The 17,611-nt window shown below is 34.8% G+C and overlaps 2 protein-coding genes across 2 annotated transcripts; one reads left to right on the top strand and one right to left on the bottom strand.

Moving 5' to 3' along the window:
• The first annotated feature begins 719 nt into the window (after positions 1–719).
• Positions 720–1,088, top strand: LOC148782148 (MA3 DOMAIN-CONTAINING TRANSLATION REGULATORY FACTOR 2-like). The gene has a single exon (XM_088866291.1). The coding sequence runs from the start codon at positions 720–722 to the stop codon at positions 1,086–1,088; it is 369 nt and encodes a 122-aa protein (XP_088722417.1).
• Positions 1,089–10,795: 9,707 nt separating this feature from the next.
• On the bottom strand, positions 10,796–13,538 carry LOC18431963 (uncharacterized). Its single transcript, XM_006842074.4, has one exon. The coding sequence runs from the start codon at positions 13,297–13,299 to the stop codon at positions 11,278–11,280; it is 2,022 nt and encodes a 673-aa protein (XP_006842137.2). The 5' UTR covers positions 13,300–13,538; the 3' UTR covers positions 10,796–11,277.
• Positions 13,539–17,611: the final 4,073 nt, after the last annotated feature.

Here is a 17,611-nt window from a genome sequence, read left to right as displayed (position 1 = left end):
ATTTAGCATTTTAACCTTTGGCACCTATTCCATGTCTGGCTTTTGATGTGTATTTTGAAATTAAATCAAAATATATGCACAAAATATAAATAGTTTGCATGTGTATTTTGAAATTAAATCAAAACATATGCGCAAAACATAAATAGTTTGTATCTCATAGTTATTTTGATAATTTTCCAAATAAAAGATAGGATTTGATTAGTAGACACATGGTATTAAGTGCAATGACATATTTTGCTTACAGGTGGCTCAGGTGGTAAAGGCATATGGGGAGGTTTATTGGAGATTGATGATGATCATGTCCTCGATCGAAATGATCCAAACTATGATAGCAGTGAGGTAGTCACGAAAGCATTCATACCTCTCATTTGCTACTGCATTAATTCGTGTATGATAGGCATAGTAGTTGGTAGACATTTTTAACTTCTAAGCTCCTATCCTGTTGATTTGTCTATTGCAAGACAATGTAGCATGGTAAAAGCAGGTTTATGTCAGTTCAATTTGTTTAAACTTCTTCACTTCAATAAAACCTTTCCTTTTTTATTTCAGAAAAATAGCCAACCCAATGGGATTAAAAAACATTCCCCTAGTTCAGAGCAAAAACCAGACTGATTATTGACCAATACTTCCTCACTGATGATATTTCCTCATCAGCCAATGAATTAAGAGACCTCGGCCTTCCATGCTATCGCTACTATTTTCTCAAGAAGCTTGTCTCGATGGCTATGGATAGACACGATAGAGAGAAGGAAATGGCAGCTCTCCTCTTATCCTCTCTCAATGCCGATGTTAATGAAGCACCCCAAGTTTATCGAGGCTTTGGAAAACTAGTGGAAGCCACTGATCACTTATCAATAGACATACCTGATGCTATAAATATCCTCACTCTCTTCATTGCTGGATCGGTTGTTGATGATATTCTCCCTCCTGCCTTCATGAACAAACAAGTTACCATTCTCCCGGAAGACTCGAAAGGAATTCAAGTGATAAAGAGAGCCGAGAAGAACTACTTATCGGCCCCTCTTCATGCTGAAGTTATTGAAAGGAGGTGGGGAGGAAGCAAAAACAGGAACAGTAGAGGATGCTAAGTCCAAAATAATCGATCTTCTTGTTGAGTACATAGCAAGTGGTGGTAAGGTTGTAGATGCATTAAAGACCTTAAAATGCCATTTTTCCATCATGAAATTGCTAATTCTAGTCAAGTTTTGAAAGGGTTGGAGCGGCTTATCGATATGGTAGACGACTTATTACTTTGATATCCGAACATGCTTCAATTACTTATTTACAAGGCAGCCTCAGAGGGGTGGCTCTTTGCATCTTTGCTCAAGGATCTCTCCTCGACCAAATATTTTGGGTGGCTCTTTGCATCTTTGCTCAAATCTCTTTCCTCGACCAAATGGGTTTTTTGAAGAAGGAGATGCATGGGCCTTCAAGTAAAAGGCAAACTTGATAATTCAAGAGTATTTCTTGTTAGAAGACGTTGCTGAAGTGACTCAGAGGCTAACCTCCTCTCCCCTTGCTTTAACGCCATCTTTCTAAAGAGGTTGATTTCACTGGCAAAACCCCTCAAGTATATTTCATATCCCGCTAGAGCAAGTCTCGAAATTTGTATATACTCATGCCGAAATTCGAATATATATACTTATGCCGAAATTTGGATTGGTGGCTAGATCAGTCACTACGTGAATTGATTGAGATTCCCAATCTAGTCACATTTAACTAATTCATAGGTGTGAAAATCGGGCCAAAAAAATTGAAAGAAAATTTATCAAATTACTCAAGAGTGATGAACCATTTAAAGCTAGGGAAAATATCTCATGGACCCCATTTTCAACTTGCATTTCTTCTTGAACCCAAATTTTCAAACCCTATCTTCTAACCTCTCAAATAATTTATCTATTTTTATCTCAACTTTAACCCAAACAAATTAAAAAAGACATATTTTTTTAACTCTCTTTCTTCTCACGGGTTTCACACTATTTCCTCATGTTTTTCTCTCTCTAGATTGTCCAGGAGCTCACCGGAAACCTTGCATTGTGGCGACAATCTTCATCAAAAACCTCTCTCTAGGTAGGCTAAAAACCCAATCGGTAATGGTGGCTGTTGCAGGTTGCTCTGTTGTTTCTTCGAGGACCAACACTGTGGAAAATCAATTGTTTCATGGATTGAGATCTCAGATGAAGGGATTCAACCTCTCATCCTCAGCTATAGCAATAACAAGAACCTCGCCTTCATCTTTAAAAGAAGCTTCCGTGGTTCATGGTACTGATAGGCCTGAGGTGAAGAAGGTATTGACGGAAGGTGATGCTAGATCTTCGCTAGTTTTGGAGGATGAAGTGATGAGGCCTCTGAATTTTCAAGATTATTTGGAAAGATACAGGGACTTCACAAAAAATGGTGATGACCCCCCTCACTGGTTGACTCCATTAGAGTGTGTCGCAGTTGGGGACTAGTCGTTTACTTGTGGCAGTAGCTGCTGGCATCGAATCTTTCATAAAGGCAAGGTCGGATAATGGTTTGGGGGAGAGGGTACGCTGGGAGATAAGACATACCCGCTTTATTAGCCAGAGAGGCTTTTTCGGATCCACGGGGTACTGAAGCTGGAATGGATCGAGATGGGTATATAATATTCAACAAAACTCCACTATCCCTACTGGAAAGAAAGTGGGATGGCGCCGAACTGCTTCTTCATGAGCAGGGCCATTTCTGGGGACTCGAACAGAACCACCCACCGACAATGCAAGCTATTCCTCACTACCGGCCTACAGCAGCTTCCTCATTAGCGGTAAGGGAAGGTGAGGCTGGCGATCCATGAGCTAGTCGCATGGCTCCCTTCAAATCCCGATCAAAATTCCTGCCAAATGGTGGCTGGCCAAAAAGATTCAGTCTATGAAACCCTAAATCGGAAATTTGTGGGTTCTCCCTGTAAATCCCGATCAAGATTCTGGCCAAAATGGTGGCCGGCCAAAAAGATTCAGTCTGTGAAACCCTAAACCAAAAATTTGTGGGTTCTCCCTGTAAATTCCGATCAAGATTTCTGCCAAAATGGTGGTTGTCCAAAAATATTGAAATTTGTGGGTTCTCCTTGCAAATCCTGGTCAAGATTCCGGCCAAAATGGTTGCCAGCCAAAAAGATTGAAATTTATGGGTTCTCCTTGCAAATTTCGGTCAAGATTTCGGCCAAATGGTGGCCGGCCAAAAATGGTTTATAGCGAGCAGGTGAGGGGGGAGATAGAGAGAGAGAGGGGTTTGGGAGGTTGATGGGAGAAAGAGAAAGGGATCACGTTAAGAGAGAGAGGGGTTTAGAAATCAAGTCTTTTTTAGGTTTGTTTGGGATAAAAAAATTAATAAAAAATGAATAAAATATGATCAAGGAGTCAGGAAATATAATAGTGTGACTTCTATGTAGTAAGATAGGTTTTGCAACTTTAGGTCAATGGAAAAATAAAGTTGAAAATGGAGTTTATGGAGATATGTTCCCTTAAAGCTATATATATATATATATATATATCTTTTGATTCAATTTCAAAATACCTCACTCTTAGGCATAAATGTGAAATTCTACCAATTAAAGTGAATAACAATAGGGAAAGGTTTTTATGCTTTCCCTACAACATAGAAGTTCTATCCCCCGCCTATCATCCAGCGGTCCAATTTTGATCATGAGAGCCACTCACCGTTTGATCTTAGATCCGATGTTTCATAGTATTTTATTTTTAATTTTTTTTATACAAATTGGATGATTATGAAATTTGGTACGTGCCATTTTCTCATTGGGGCGCACCTATAAAAAATATTAAAAATGATTTTTCAATAAAATATAATAACCAAAATACCCCTTGAATCTTTTAGGTGTATTTTGGTCATTTTATTTTATTGAAAATATTTTTTTATATTTTTCACTAGTGCGAGTTTAATAGAAGAATGGACGTCCAAAATTTGGTGTCAAAATAGTTTATAGAAAAAAAAATTAAAAATAAAATAGTGTAAAGACTGGCATTGTGATTGGGACAATCTTAGCCCTCCATTTAGAATGGACGGTTGAATAAGGGGAGGATAGAACTACTATGCTTTAGGGGAGGCATAGAAAGCTTGCCCATAACAATATTCAAGAGATTTTATTTTCAAATATCGAAGGTTAATAAGAATTGTGACATCCTAGAAGTAAATGGTCTTATTGTATACATGTCTATTTGTATACAAACTATCACCTCTTAATAGTAAAACAGAAGGTAAAAATTTTATTTGAAAGATTTCCACCATTAATCACTATCACCTCTCAATAGTCAAATAGAATATAGAAAATTAAAAAGAAGTTTAAAAAAAAAAAGATAAAATATCATGATCATCATTAGAGGACCTTAAACTTTTTTTAATTCGTCCCAAGCCTCTGGATAAAAGAAGTGAGTTGTGTTAGATAGAAAGTGAAAGTAAAATTTTGTCAAACTGAATACTGAATAGAATCAGAAAAAGAGATATGCTATGCGAGGTTATTGTATATTTAAATAATAAACTAAAAAGAGATATACTATATGAGGTTATTGTATATTTAAATAACAAATTATGCAAAGCCGCTGAGTGAGAGTTCAATAGTTGAAAATTTCAGTTACAGTCAATGAGGGACAGTATTTGAGCATGTTATGCTCTATGAATCTTCATGCATTAGAAAGAATACGAGGAATACCACTGTATGAGAAGAATACGAGGAATTTGAGCATCATGCTGGGTAGGATAAAGAAAAATAAATATTTAGCTTGGAGTTGTAAGAATTAAAAAAAAACTATATTCCTGTGATGAAAATAGGAGGATCCACTGGAAAAAAAAATATGGTGTATAAAAAATCAACATTTCATTTTGGAGTGTAAAGTAAATTACATAAGGAAAAAATTATACGAGATTGCAACCTTAAAATATATAATTAACGTGTACCTAAAAAATCTATCGTAAAAGGCTGTTTTGAAGTTGGGAGACCCTCTAATTGATTATCTCGACATCGAGATGTATGAATATGAAAAAAAAATAGATCTTGAGTCTAAAAAATATTGCAACTTGCAACACATTATCCGACCTCTATTTTTAAGATTTACATATATTTATAAATATGCTTAATTTGAACTACTTATGGAGTTTAAATTTTTATAATCAACGATAAAAATAGAATTTCATAGCATTCTAAGATTTTTCAACACAAAAATTACATCTCATATAACAAAATATGGGTGCGCACCTTAATTTGATTGTTTAAGGTTGCAACCTTATGCAAACCGCACCATTATATAATCCAATGCAAATAGAATACTTTCTCTTTGACAAAAAAGAAATTCTATTGAAATAAAACAAATGTAGCTCATATGCTTGACTAAAGTCCAACCAAACCACAAAAGTAGCAACATATTGAAATCCTAACTTTTCAGTTGTATTTAAATACTGTTTCCCAAATAATATCTAAATTATAATGGGAATAAAAAGTTTTTTGAGTTAAGGGTATCTAAATTATAGGTGGAATACCAAGGTTTTTTAGTGTATTACGCTGCTAAGGGTATGCATTTTCCTACAAGAAAGTCTAAATAAAATTTTTACCACTTTAAATATGGTAAATGGAGGACCTATGTTTTCGCATAAATAGCTGAGCTGATTGTGAACTTTTTGTACCGACTCCAAAACATCTTATTGCATACTTTCCTATAAGTATTATTCTCTTATCAACCACTTTGGGTATTAGTAAAGCATAAAAACTTATCAAATACATTTTTTTGGGTGGTTCCAAATATTTAATGTCTACAGCCTGTTATGATGATTGATGGTAAAGAATATAACAATAATGTATGATCATGAGAATGGGGCCAGGGTCGTGGTCATAGTACCATCGTGCCCCAGTTAAAGGTGTCATTGCTTCCTTTCTCACTGCTTCATTCAAAATTTTGACTATTCCAAAAGTGTGTAGGGGCGTGTAAGCCCAACGGTCTACCCCAAAAAAATATGTAATCCCCACTGATTTACTCAAAAAAATTTCACTAATACGCTAAAAAATCTAATTACTTTAAAAAAATAGATAGGGGTGTTTAATCCCCCGCTGATCTACCAAAAATAAAATGTAATCCCCACTTAATTATCCAAAAAGAAGAACAAGAGAAGTATGATCATGAAAGAAATTACAAAAAAAAAAAAAAAAAAGAGAAGTGTGATATGAAAGAGAATAGGGTTAAAACATGTAATGCACGTTCAAAATATGGGTTGTTTGTTCAAACTTTGGGATTCGAGCCATTTCTCGATTAACTCAATTGGAAAGCTTTTTTTTTGAAATAAAAATTTGGAACAAATTTAAAACGCCTCTACTTTTACATATGTAAAGATGATATATCATCATTACTTTTTTCCAGTTAATTGGGGTTCGCAATACAATTTTAGTCCGTCATTCTGCTATATTAAAGGTCATATCTTCAGTGATGCCAAAAGTCCTCATATTTTTTCAGATTACTTCTGAAGAGATATGAAAATATGATATAACTCAAACTTATCTTATTTACAATTTAGAACCAACACCCCTCTTATTCTAAAATCCAATAAAAGAAAAGGGAATTTTGTACTTGAACAACGCAACAAAATAAATAATTTTAAAAAATTAATGAATTTTTTAAGGCCTAGATATGTTGTGCACCCGATAAAAAATAGCCAGAAATGGCAAACTGGATTTTCCCTTTCCATTTTCAACATTCGATAAAAAATAGCCACAAATGGCAAACTCGATTTTCCCTTTCCATTTTCAACATTTATTTTGACTGACATGTGCAAAATTTGGGGTCCATTAGGTCTGAAGTGACTCAAGCAATAGTATAAGCTTATTCATCACCACCATCTTCAGCTCATTGCTTTTACATGGTATAAGTTTATTGACTTGCATAATTTTCTTGCAAGTTATACCATGAGTGTATTCTCTTCCGGCTTTCTTATAAGCAAGTAAGTATGTTTTAACCAATGGTTTAAAAAGCGGATTGGTGACCCTGATCGGGCACTTCAAAAACTGATCCAAATCGGCGAATCGACGATTCGAATCGGGAATCGACTGAATCGGTCGGATTAAAGCTTCTAAAAAATCCGAAAAAATTATTAAAATTCATTATAAATGTTGTTTTTTAGGAATCCAATAAGAAATGCAGGTACTACATTATTAACTTGCAGTTTTTTCATCAATTTGTGAATATTGAGATGCTCTTTCCCTGTATAAACTTAAGTATTAAATTTGCATCACATAAAAAAAAAAATCATAGCATTATCATTGATAAAATTTATAATTATATATAGACTATAATAAAAAATAGACTAAATCAATGAAAGAATGGCCATTAAAATCTCGTTTTGGCAAAAAACCCTAATCCGCTAAAAAAACCCAAATTATTAATCCCTAACTAACTATAATCCAAAATTATTACGACCTAACTAATTATAATATTATATACTAAAATTATAATTATTAGTTTACATTTTATAATTATTTTATTAGATAAATAATAACAAATTAAAAATATTTTATAATATTATCTAATTTAAAATGTATTATTGACAACTGTAAGAAAAATAGTACATTACATGATTTATAATATAAAAATTAATAAATAAAATAAAAGATTTGGTTATCAATGTAAAAATTAATAAAATGCGTACAAATTTTGGAAATAACATTTCAATTTTTCAAAAATATATATTTTTAAGTTTCTTTAATAAATTTAGTGAAAGAGATTGTTAGTAGAAAGATGGAGATTTCAAATAGAATAAACTTTTTATTTTTTTATGCCTTTCATATTATTTACAAAAATAATTATACCACAACACCCAAGGGGGGATTCGACCTTGAGCGGTGAAGTGAAGAAGCAAGAGACATAACCACCACCCCACCTCACCACATGTGGTTATAATTTACTGATTAATAGAATATATTTACATTTCCTTTTCATTTAATGATGTTTGGGAATTATCCCACATCGAAAAATGACTATTCAACTTTGGTATATAAATACCTATGTAATATGAATTAAAGCATACGCATGAAAACATTGGAGCAACCTCACACGTGCGTGTGCGCACGTGTTGGTGCACACGTGTCTGTGCGTGTGGCACGTGTGGAAGTGCGACTCGTGTCACACGTACATACATGTGTGAGTGGTGTGTGTGGACACGTGTGGCACGTGTGGGAGTGTGTACGGCTTGTGTCACACGTACACACGTGTGAGTGGTGTATGTGGTAGTGACGCGTACACACGTGTGAAGGCTAGAACCGGGAGGGAACCGTTAGAACCGGGAGGAAACCGACGGTTCTACTCTAGAACCGAGCGGTTCCCGATTTTGTGCTGGAAACGGCACGGCCTGTGCCGATTCTCGAGTCGAACTGGACTCGCCCGATTCGACTCGACGATTTTTAAATCATTGGTTCTAACTAATTTTGTTAGAGAGCTACGGATAGGAAAATGGGTCGGATGGAGTCTGGATCCATAAATAAGTAATATGTATATATATATATATAATAAACCTTATAATAGCTGTACAACTACTTAGATTACTATTCATTATAGCTGCCCAACTATTGTTAGCTTTTTCCATATATATATATATATATATATATATATATATATATATATATATATATATATATATATATATATATATATATGGAAAAGTTTATATAAGGATACAACCTTATAATGTAGAACTACGGATGCACCTCAATTTTATCTACACCATCCATTTTCAAGATTTTCATGTTTATAGATCTACTTGATTTTAACCATATTTAAAATTTAAAATTTTATAATTAGATATAAAAATAGATTTTGAGATAATGCTAATAACATTTTACATCAAAATTATAAACCATGATAAAATTTGAAGGTGCACCTTACCTCTACAGTTACATATACATCCATATGCCAAATGCACCCATATATATATATATATATATATATATATATATATATATATATATATATATATATATATATATATATCCGATCCGAATTACTATTCGGATCCCAATTTTCGATCTTGATCCAAATCTTGGATCCATACCCAGATCCGAATAGGGTCTGAAATGAGCATCAGATCCAAATAGGGTAAATTCTCAGCCCTAGCCAAGGAGATCAAACAAACATATTCACTAAAAAAGAGAATTCTCATGGTTGCAGGAAGTCGAAATACTAATGGGACTAAAAATGAAAATGCTAAAAGACACTTTTTTTTTACGAATAAATATTAAAGACTTCAATATCTCAAGGCAACAACATAAGCTTCTAACGGCAAGGCAACGATATTTGAAATAAAATAAAAGGTTTTGGTATAAGCAGTGATTTTCCCATTTGAAATTTCAAAAACATAAACAAGATTAAAAGCACAATAGAGCAAAAATTATGAATCATCAAGAGGCACGAAGAGATGGGTTATCTTATGATGCTAAATACCCAATGAGCATGGTTAAAGCCTATATAGCATGGAAGCCTATGGATTGTCCAATGGCTCACCAGGCAGTGGTTCGGATTGATGATGTTCCATCATTGCTCATGAAAGTAAATAGAAAGAAAAGGAGCATTAGAATATGCATGATACACTGTTTTTTGGGGCCCAAATGCACAAAACATGGCAGAGTTAGGAAATCAATTAGGGATTCATGAAAAACAATCCAAAGTTCCAAGGCAAAAGAACAGAAGTTTGAGAAACAATATGCCTTGAATTTCATGTAAGCGTATGACATCAAGTGGGTGAAATATTCAGATTCCCATGCACATTAACAAATAGATTTTGATGTTACCAAGGTCTAAAAGATCAGATCAGTGACCTGGATGGCCCATCTTGAAAACTGGTCCGATTCGGTGGAACGGCAATCCAGCTAAGTGAACCGGCCAATAAAAATTTAAAAAATTTAAAAAAATTTAAAATAAAAGTGGGGCCAGTTCATAGAGGGAACCGGCTGGTTCCTGATATTCAACGGGAAATGGATTGGCCCCTCCGGTTCCCGAATCGGATTGGCCAGTTCTGATCCGGATCACCATTTTTTAAAACCCTGTATTTCACATTAGGAACAGGTAGAATTTTGTCAACAACAGCCACAAAACAACAAACCATCAGCTAATGCTACGCTTAGAGAGCACCATGATCAATGGAGCAGATTATAGAAAACCATTTGGAATGAAGAACCCCTAAAATATTCTTAGGAATGAGGAGAAGATTGCTGTATCAATAGAGCAGATTATAGAAACCCATTTGGAATGAAGAACCCCTAAAATATTCCTATGAATGGAGAGAAGATTGCTGTTCGTCACTGTTTTCTGAAGAAAACTAATCATAAGATCTACACACAAATAAAACATTACTTTTGGATGGCCTATTGGCTGAGTGGTTCAGGCATAAGGGGCAGGAACTATAGTCCAAGTTTTAAATCCAAAACTACACCCAAATTAAAAGAATCAAACAGAAATTGTACAATGACTGAATAAAGAAAAGACAATTCCATCATTCGGATTGATCATCATTTCTCAGAAATATGGTAAATGTTATTGTGGTCCATCATACACAACAATAAATACAAATTTAGCTTCACCAAAGCTATAACATCCAAATCAAGAAGCATCTCGAGTAGGCCATTGTTCTTTATTGAGCAAACAGGATCTAGGCAAACATGCCACATTAATAACTGAAAGTAGAGCCACTAATTTCGAGATATAAAGTAACTGGTATAATGTTGGTTCTGTCACCAAAAATACTTAGAATTCAAAACCAAACTCACCAAATTTAAACCACTCAAAGCTAATGGAAAGAGAACAAGGCCAGATTGATTATGCTATTTTGACAAATGGAACAAGATAACTCATTACAATCAAGAAAACAAAAGGAGAAACAAGATACAAGAGAACGTACCATAAAAATAATACATCTGAAAAAGATTAGCTCGATTTTGCGAACTGAAGTACAGGAGGGGCACTATTCTTCTTTTGACGTTAGGAACAAGATGAACTTATCTCAAAAAAGAAAACGAAAGGAAAAACAAGTATAAGAGAGCTTACCATGAAACTAATATAACTCTTGGGGATCTGAGTCATAAAAAAAGATGAAAGGGAAAAATCAAAGTAATTCTCAGAGAAAATTGCAGGTAATTAGTAGTGTCACAGAAAATATTGAAACAAAATGACCAAGGATAACACCATAAGAAAACATTGAAACACAGATAATTAACATTGATATTGGAATTTGATATCCGAGTTTAAAAGCTTGTCTTCTCTCTCTAAATGCACATCAAAACTGCTTCCTTTTGCTCCTGAAAATCTGATCTCTCTTCGAATACACATAAAGTAGAGCAGCAAAAGCCCCCAAACTCATAGAAGCTGAAGCCCAAGGAAAAGGCGGGTCTTGGAAACAAACCAAGATCCCCTCAAGCTCTTGCGATGCAAGGTAAATGATCGTGTGAATAGCATAAACATCATGATCACCAGACCTTACAAAATAAAGAGCAGTCTCAAAATCTAAATGGGACATCGCAGAAACAGCTCGGTCCATTTTATACCTCAAAAGGTTCCACCTTTGAGTAAATTCAACAAATCTCTTTGGTTTAAGCACCTCTTTATATCCACCATGACTTTCCAAAGACTCAAGAGCATCCATCAGACTAGTTATCGTATAATTCATCATTGTTAAAACTATATTTCTTTTTGCAGCATCCTTTTGCACAAAGGATAGAGAGTAGAGCCGTGAAAAAGGTCCAAATGGTGTTTGCCCCATGCTCCAAGTATAGTCCACCAGTGTATTGTTATGAAGAGGGCTCCATGACAAATGGGTAGGTGAAACTCCCCATAATGTTTGCAAAAGAGAACCCACAATTGGCCTTTCAAGCTCTCGGATTTGGGTTATAACATGGCGGCCGTTACAGCTGTAGTCAGTCACACTCTGGGAGCTTCTAGTCCTAACAGCTATGACCATGTCCTTGAAAGCAACAGCTTGGTGGAATCGATCGAGCAACAAAGTCCTATCGAGTTCGAGATCAAAAACATAAACAGGAAGAATCCTGCCCCCAAGCTCATCATCACTGATTCCAGCCAATTTCTTCAAATTTTGAGCGGATTCAGACAGTAACGAATGCAATCGCTTAGAATCCAAGTACTCGCTCACAATCAAAGTGTAATTATCAAACAAGAACCTCGAGGTATACGAATTCATGGACCTCAATATCGCATAATTACAAATCGGGCAATCTGGAAACTTCAATTCCGACCTCCTAAACTTCAGCTCTTGTTGCCCCAAAAGCGAACCACCATTTTTCACCTCATCCATGAAAGCACTCTCTATCGAATCCCAATCCAAGCCCCTCAAGTCCTTATCTCCTGACCCGTGAATATGAACAAACTGAACAATCAATGGGTTATCGAAAAAAGCAGGAATTCTCAGAGATGGGGCGAACAAAACCCTCGAAGCACTCCAAATCAATGAAGTCAAATCAGCTAAGAATCCGATATGAGACTTGGGCTTTCCATGTAAAGCAGTTAAAGGGTGGAATTCACCTCTAGGTAAAACCCCTTCTCCTGATATAGAAGGCCCATAATCAACAGGACCAGCAGCTAAGTCAACCCAAAGATACCTATCTTTACCAGTCCACAAACTACCTAAACACTTAGGAAAGGCAGGAGAAGGATCACCAGGAGTGTAAGAATAAGCATAAGTCTTCGACTGAGGTTTCAAATTGAGCAAATAAAGCGTATATTCATTGTTTTCTCTCGATTCATGGCCAATTATATCATCAATCACGGAGTAAGGAACAGGGTGAAGGCCGTAGAGCTTACCAGAAGTTGAAGCTTCGATGTGAGCTTTAATGGCTTCCTGCAACCGAGAAGCAATGCGAGAAGGAGCCCTAGAAACCTCGAGGTGAAACTCCCTGCTTATTATGAGGCGATGCAAAGGATCAGAGGAGAAGATGACAGGGAAATGGGGGTCAAAATGGAGTGAAGAGAAGAGAGATGTTAGGGTTTCAGAGGGATCCGCCCCACTGAAATCGCCGACAAGGATGGCTTTTACAGGGACTGTTAGGGTTAGGGAAGTGAGATGAGAGAGTAATTGGCGGTGAGTGTGGATAGAGGGGAGAGAAAGGGATTTGAGGAGAGAGGAGTGTAGAGAGAGAAAGGAGTCGTTTAGGGCTTGTGGGTCATGGCGGAGCTCGTCAGAGAGGAAGGAGTCGATCCCAAGGTGGGGAACAGAGGAAGAGGTGAGACGAGAGAGAAAGAGAGAGAGGAGAGAGAAGAAGAGGGGGAGATGACTTTTGGAGTACATATTTTAGAGAGAGAGAGAGAGAGAGAGGAGAGAGAGGTTTCAGAGTTTCAGTGGTGGCTTTGTGCTAAGTAGGCTCTCTGGTTCGATATTGTAGACTTAATCGGGATCGTGGAAAACTAATGCCACGTGCGATCTCTCTCTCTATATTTAAATGCCTCTCTCTCTCTAAATTTATATGTGGATGGTGAAGGTATAATGGATGCGGATTATTACACCATGCAGCAGACCGGATCGGCCATTGAGTCGGTGAGAGGTTCACTCCAATGGTTTAAAAAATCGATCGGTGGCTTAGATCCGTCACCTCAAAAACTCATCCGAATTGATGAATCGACGATTCGGATTGAGAATCGACCGAATCAATCCGATGAAGCTATAAAAATAAATATAAAAAAATTATTAAAATTTATTATAAATATTGTTTTTTAGAAATCCAATAAAAAAGCGGGATACTATATCATTAATTTTAATATTTTTCATCAATATGTGAATATTTAAATATTTTTTCTATGTATGAACTTATTTTAACCATTAAATTACATCAAACAAAATAAAAATCATAGAACTATCATGGATAAAGTATATAATCATACATGGACTACAGTAAAAGAATGATTTTTTATAAAAACATTTTAGTTTTGTTGACAAAAACCTTTTATTTTTTTACAAAAAATGTTTGTCGTATTACTTTTTTTTTTGTTTTTAGCAATAACCGTTTTTTTGACAAAAAAATACTTGTTGTATTTATAAGAACTTTTTTTTTTAGAATAACTTTTTATTACTCTTTATTTTTTTGACAGAAAAAGAAATTTGACAAGAAAAATAATTGATAAGAACCTTTCATTTTTTTATAAGAAAATTTTTATTTTATTGATAAGAAAAAAATTTGACAAAAAGAAAAATTGATAAAAAAAAACCTTCCATTTTTTTTATAAGAAAAAAATTTGACAAAAAGCGAAATTGATAAAAAAAAACCTTTCATTTTTTTCTTATGACAAAAATACTTGTTGTATTATTATTTTTTGTTAATAACTTTTTTTTTTGACAATAACTTTTTCTTACTTTTTTTTTTTGACAAAAAAATAAATTTGACAAGAAAAATAATTGATAAGAACCTTTTTTTTATAAGAAAATTTTTATTTTATTGATAAGAAAAAATTTGCCAAAATGTGAAATTAATAAAAAAACCTTTCATTTTTTTGATAATAAAAAAAATTGACAAAAAGCGAAATTGATAAAAAAAACCTTTCCTTTTTTTATAAGAAAAAAATTTGACCTAAAAAAAAAAAATTGACAAGACAATAGTTGATAAGAAAACCCCCTTTCGTCCAAGGAGAATGTAACCCACACCCTCAAGAAAAATAGTTGATAAGAGAACCCATTTTGTCCTCAAGAAAATAGTTGATAAGAGAACCCCCTTTCGTTCAAGGATAATGGAACCCAAGAAAAATAGTTGATAAGAGAACCCCCTAGTTGATAAGAGAACCCCTTTTCGTCCAAAGAGAATGGAACCCACACCCTCAAGAAAAACAGTTGATAAGAAAACCCCCTTTTGGCCTCAAGAAAAATAGTTGATAAGAGAACCCCCTTTCGTCTAAGGAGAATGGAACCCAAGAAAAATAGTTGATAAGAGAACCCCCTTAAAAATAGTTGATAAGAGAACCCCCTTTCGTCCTCAAGAAAAATAGTTGATAAGAGAACCCCCTTTGGTCCTCAAGAAAAAAAGTTGATAAGAGAACCCAAAATGGAACCCAAGAAAAATAGTTGATAAGAGAACTCGTTCGTCCAAGGAGAATGTACCCACACCCTCAAGAAAAATAGTTGATAAGAGAACCCTTCCAAGGAAAATACACAAAGAAAGTTATAACCAACAAGCCACATGTTACTTAGTAGTATTAAAAGCGCGAACAAAATATATAATATATTAATGTTTCAAGTTAATACCTTCACATTATCCCATATCAAAGAGGTAGAACGAAGTTGTAGTGAATAAATACCTCTTTGTAGTTAACAAGGATAACACGTACGAAGTGAGGAGAGTCACGTGACGTGGTGTGCGGACCTAAAGGTTAATGTACTTTTTAAAATTTACAAAATGCCCATTGAAGAATCGGTGGGCCATGACGTCATGAATCGAAATGTTTTTTACAAAAATGCCCATTGAAGAATCAGGAATCGACAAAAATGCCCATTGAAGAATTGGGAATCGGTGGGCCAAGACATCATGAATCGAAAATTTTTTTACAAAAATGCCCATTGAAGAATTGTGAAGAATCGGGAATCGGCGGGCCATGACGTGAATCGGGAGAATAATGACGTCACATGGCGATTTACGGCATGGAATCGTCGGTTCTTCTTTAGAACTGGGCGATTTTCGATATTTCACTAGAACCGGCTCGGGTCTGCCGGTTCTCGAGTCGAATCGAACGGAAGAATCATGACATCACATGGCGATTTACGGCATGGAATCGCCGATTCTAGATTTACAAAAGTGCCCATTGAAGAATCGTAGAAGAATCGAGAATCGACGGGCCATGACGTCATGAATCGAAGAAAATTTTACAAAAATGGCCATTGAAGAATCGGCTAGCCATGATGTCATGAATCAAAGAATCAAGAGAATCATGACATCACATGGCAATTTAAGCCATGGAATCGCCGGTTCTTCTCTAGAACCGGGCAATTTTCGATATTTCACCGGAACCAGCTCGGGTCTGCCGATTCTCGAGTCGAATCGGACGGGAGAATCATGACGTCACATGGCGATTTACAGCATGGAATCACCGATTCTTCTCTAGAACCGAGCAATTTTCGATAGTTCATTGGAACCGGCTCGGGTCTGCCGGTTCTTGAGTCGAATCGAACGAGTTCGATTGGACTCGCCAACTTTTGAATCACTGCCCTCACCTAACAAAAGTTCTAAACCTATGACCATTTTACCCCTTCCTCTCCTCTCTCTTCCTTTAAACAAAAGTTCTAAACATATCTTTTCCCCTTAGGGCCGATACTTGGAAATATATTGTTTGTGAAATATATTACGCTAGTTTGTGAAATATATTACTGGCGTAATAATTACTATATAATACATTACCTGTAAATGGATTGTTACTATTTGGGTAGTATTTAGATGCAACTCGAGAAATGCATTGTTATTGTTTGGCTATGTCTGAAAGACATATAAGAAATGGCCATTTTACCCCTTCCTCTCCTCCATCTTCCTTTTAACAAAAGTTCTAAACCTATCTTTTTCCCTTAGGGGCCGATACCTAGAAATATATTGTCTGTGAAATATATTATTGACGTAATACATTACTGCATAATACGTTACCTGTAAATGGATTGTTATTGTTTGAGTAGTATTTAGATGCAACTGGAGAAATACGTTGTTATTGTTTGGCTATGTCTGAAAGAAATATAGGAAATACATTACCAATATTTTACCAGCACGTGCCTATAAACTATCATTTCTTTCCTTTTTGTCACAAAATTCCACTAAAATGCACAATTATTATTTCTTTCTTTTTTGTCACAAAATTCCACTAAAATACTAAATTAAAATCATCATCACACCAAAGATTTCTAATAATAACATTATCACCCTTCCAAAAATATTTTCTAATAATAACTTGTACCATTTTACAGCCATGACATGTTTTAAGTGCCTTTGGCACTTATATGCAATCACATGTTTTCTAATATGACATTGGTTTCAACATGATAAATCATTGGAACAATGTGATTGGAATAACATGATTTTATTACGACAAGCCTTATTTTTATTTATTTTTTATAGAAGTCTTTCAAATGTCTCTCTACATAACTTCAAATAAACGACAAATTTATGATACTAAATTCAAAATTGGTAGGGTACGAGTTAAAAAATAGGAATAAATTTGATTAGTAAACTAAAAGGTTTGGTAATTGCAGTATAAAATTTTGAGGTATTGGAGGAGACTATGTCATTTCAATTGAGATTTTTGTAATCTCTTATAAGGATTATGTTGTGTGAAATTTTTTATTATAATTGTGTTGTGTAATTTATTATTGATTATTTATTTTTATTTTTATTATTTTTGTTTTTACATGACACTGATGTCTTCAGATGAGAGGACAAGCTTAAAAAGGGAGGGATCATATTATGTTGTGTGAAATTTTTTATTATGACTGTGCTATGCAATTTGTCGTTGATTAATGATTTTTATTTTTATTATTTTTGTTTTTATATGATAGTTGATGCCTTCATATAAGTGGACGAGCTTAAAAAGGGAGGAATCATCTAGTTATTATAAAGAGAGAGAGATTAGAAGAATTTTTT

The sequence above is a fragment of the Amborella trichopoda genome, chromosome 5 (genome assembly GCF_054954075.1).
Source record: "Amborella trichopoda isolate Santa Cruz 75 chromosome 5, AtrichopodaSantaCruz75HAP2 v2.0, whole genome shotgun sequence".
NCBI classification, from domain to species: Eukaryota; Viridiplantae; Streptophyta; class Magnoliopsida; order Amborellales; family Amborellaceae; genus Amborella; species Amborella trichopoda.
This window is presented reverse-complemented; position numbering and strand designations above follow the sequence as displayed.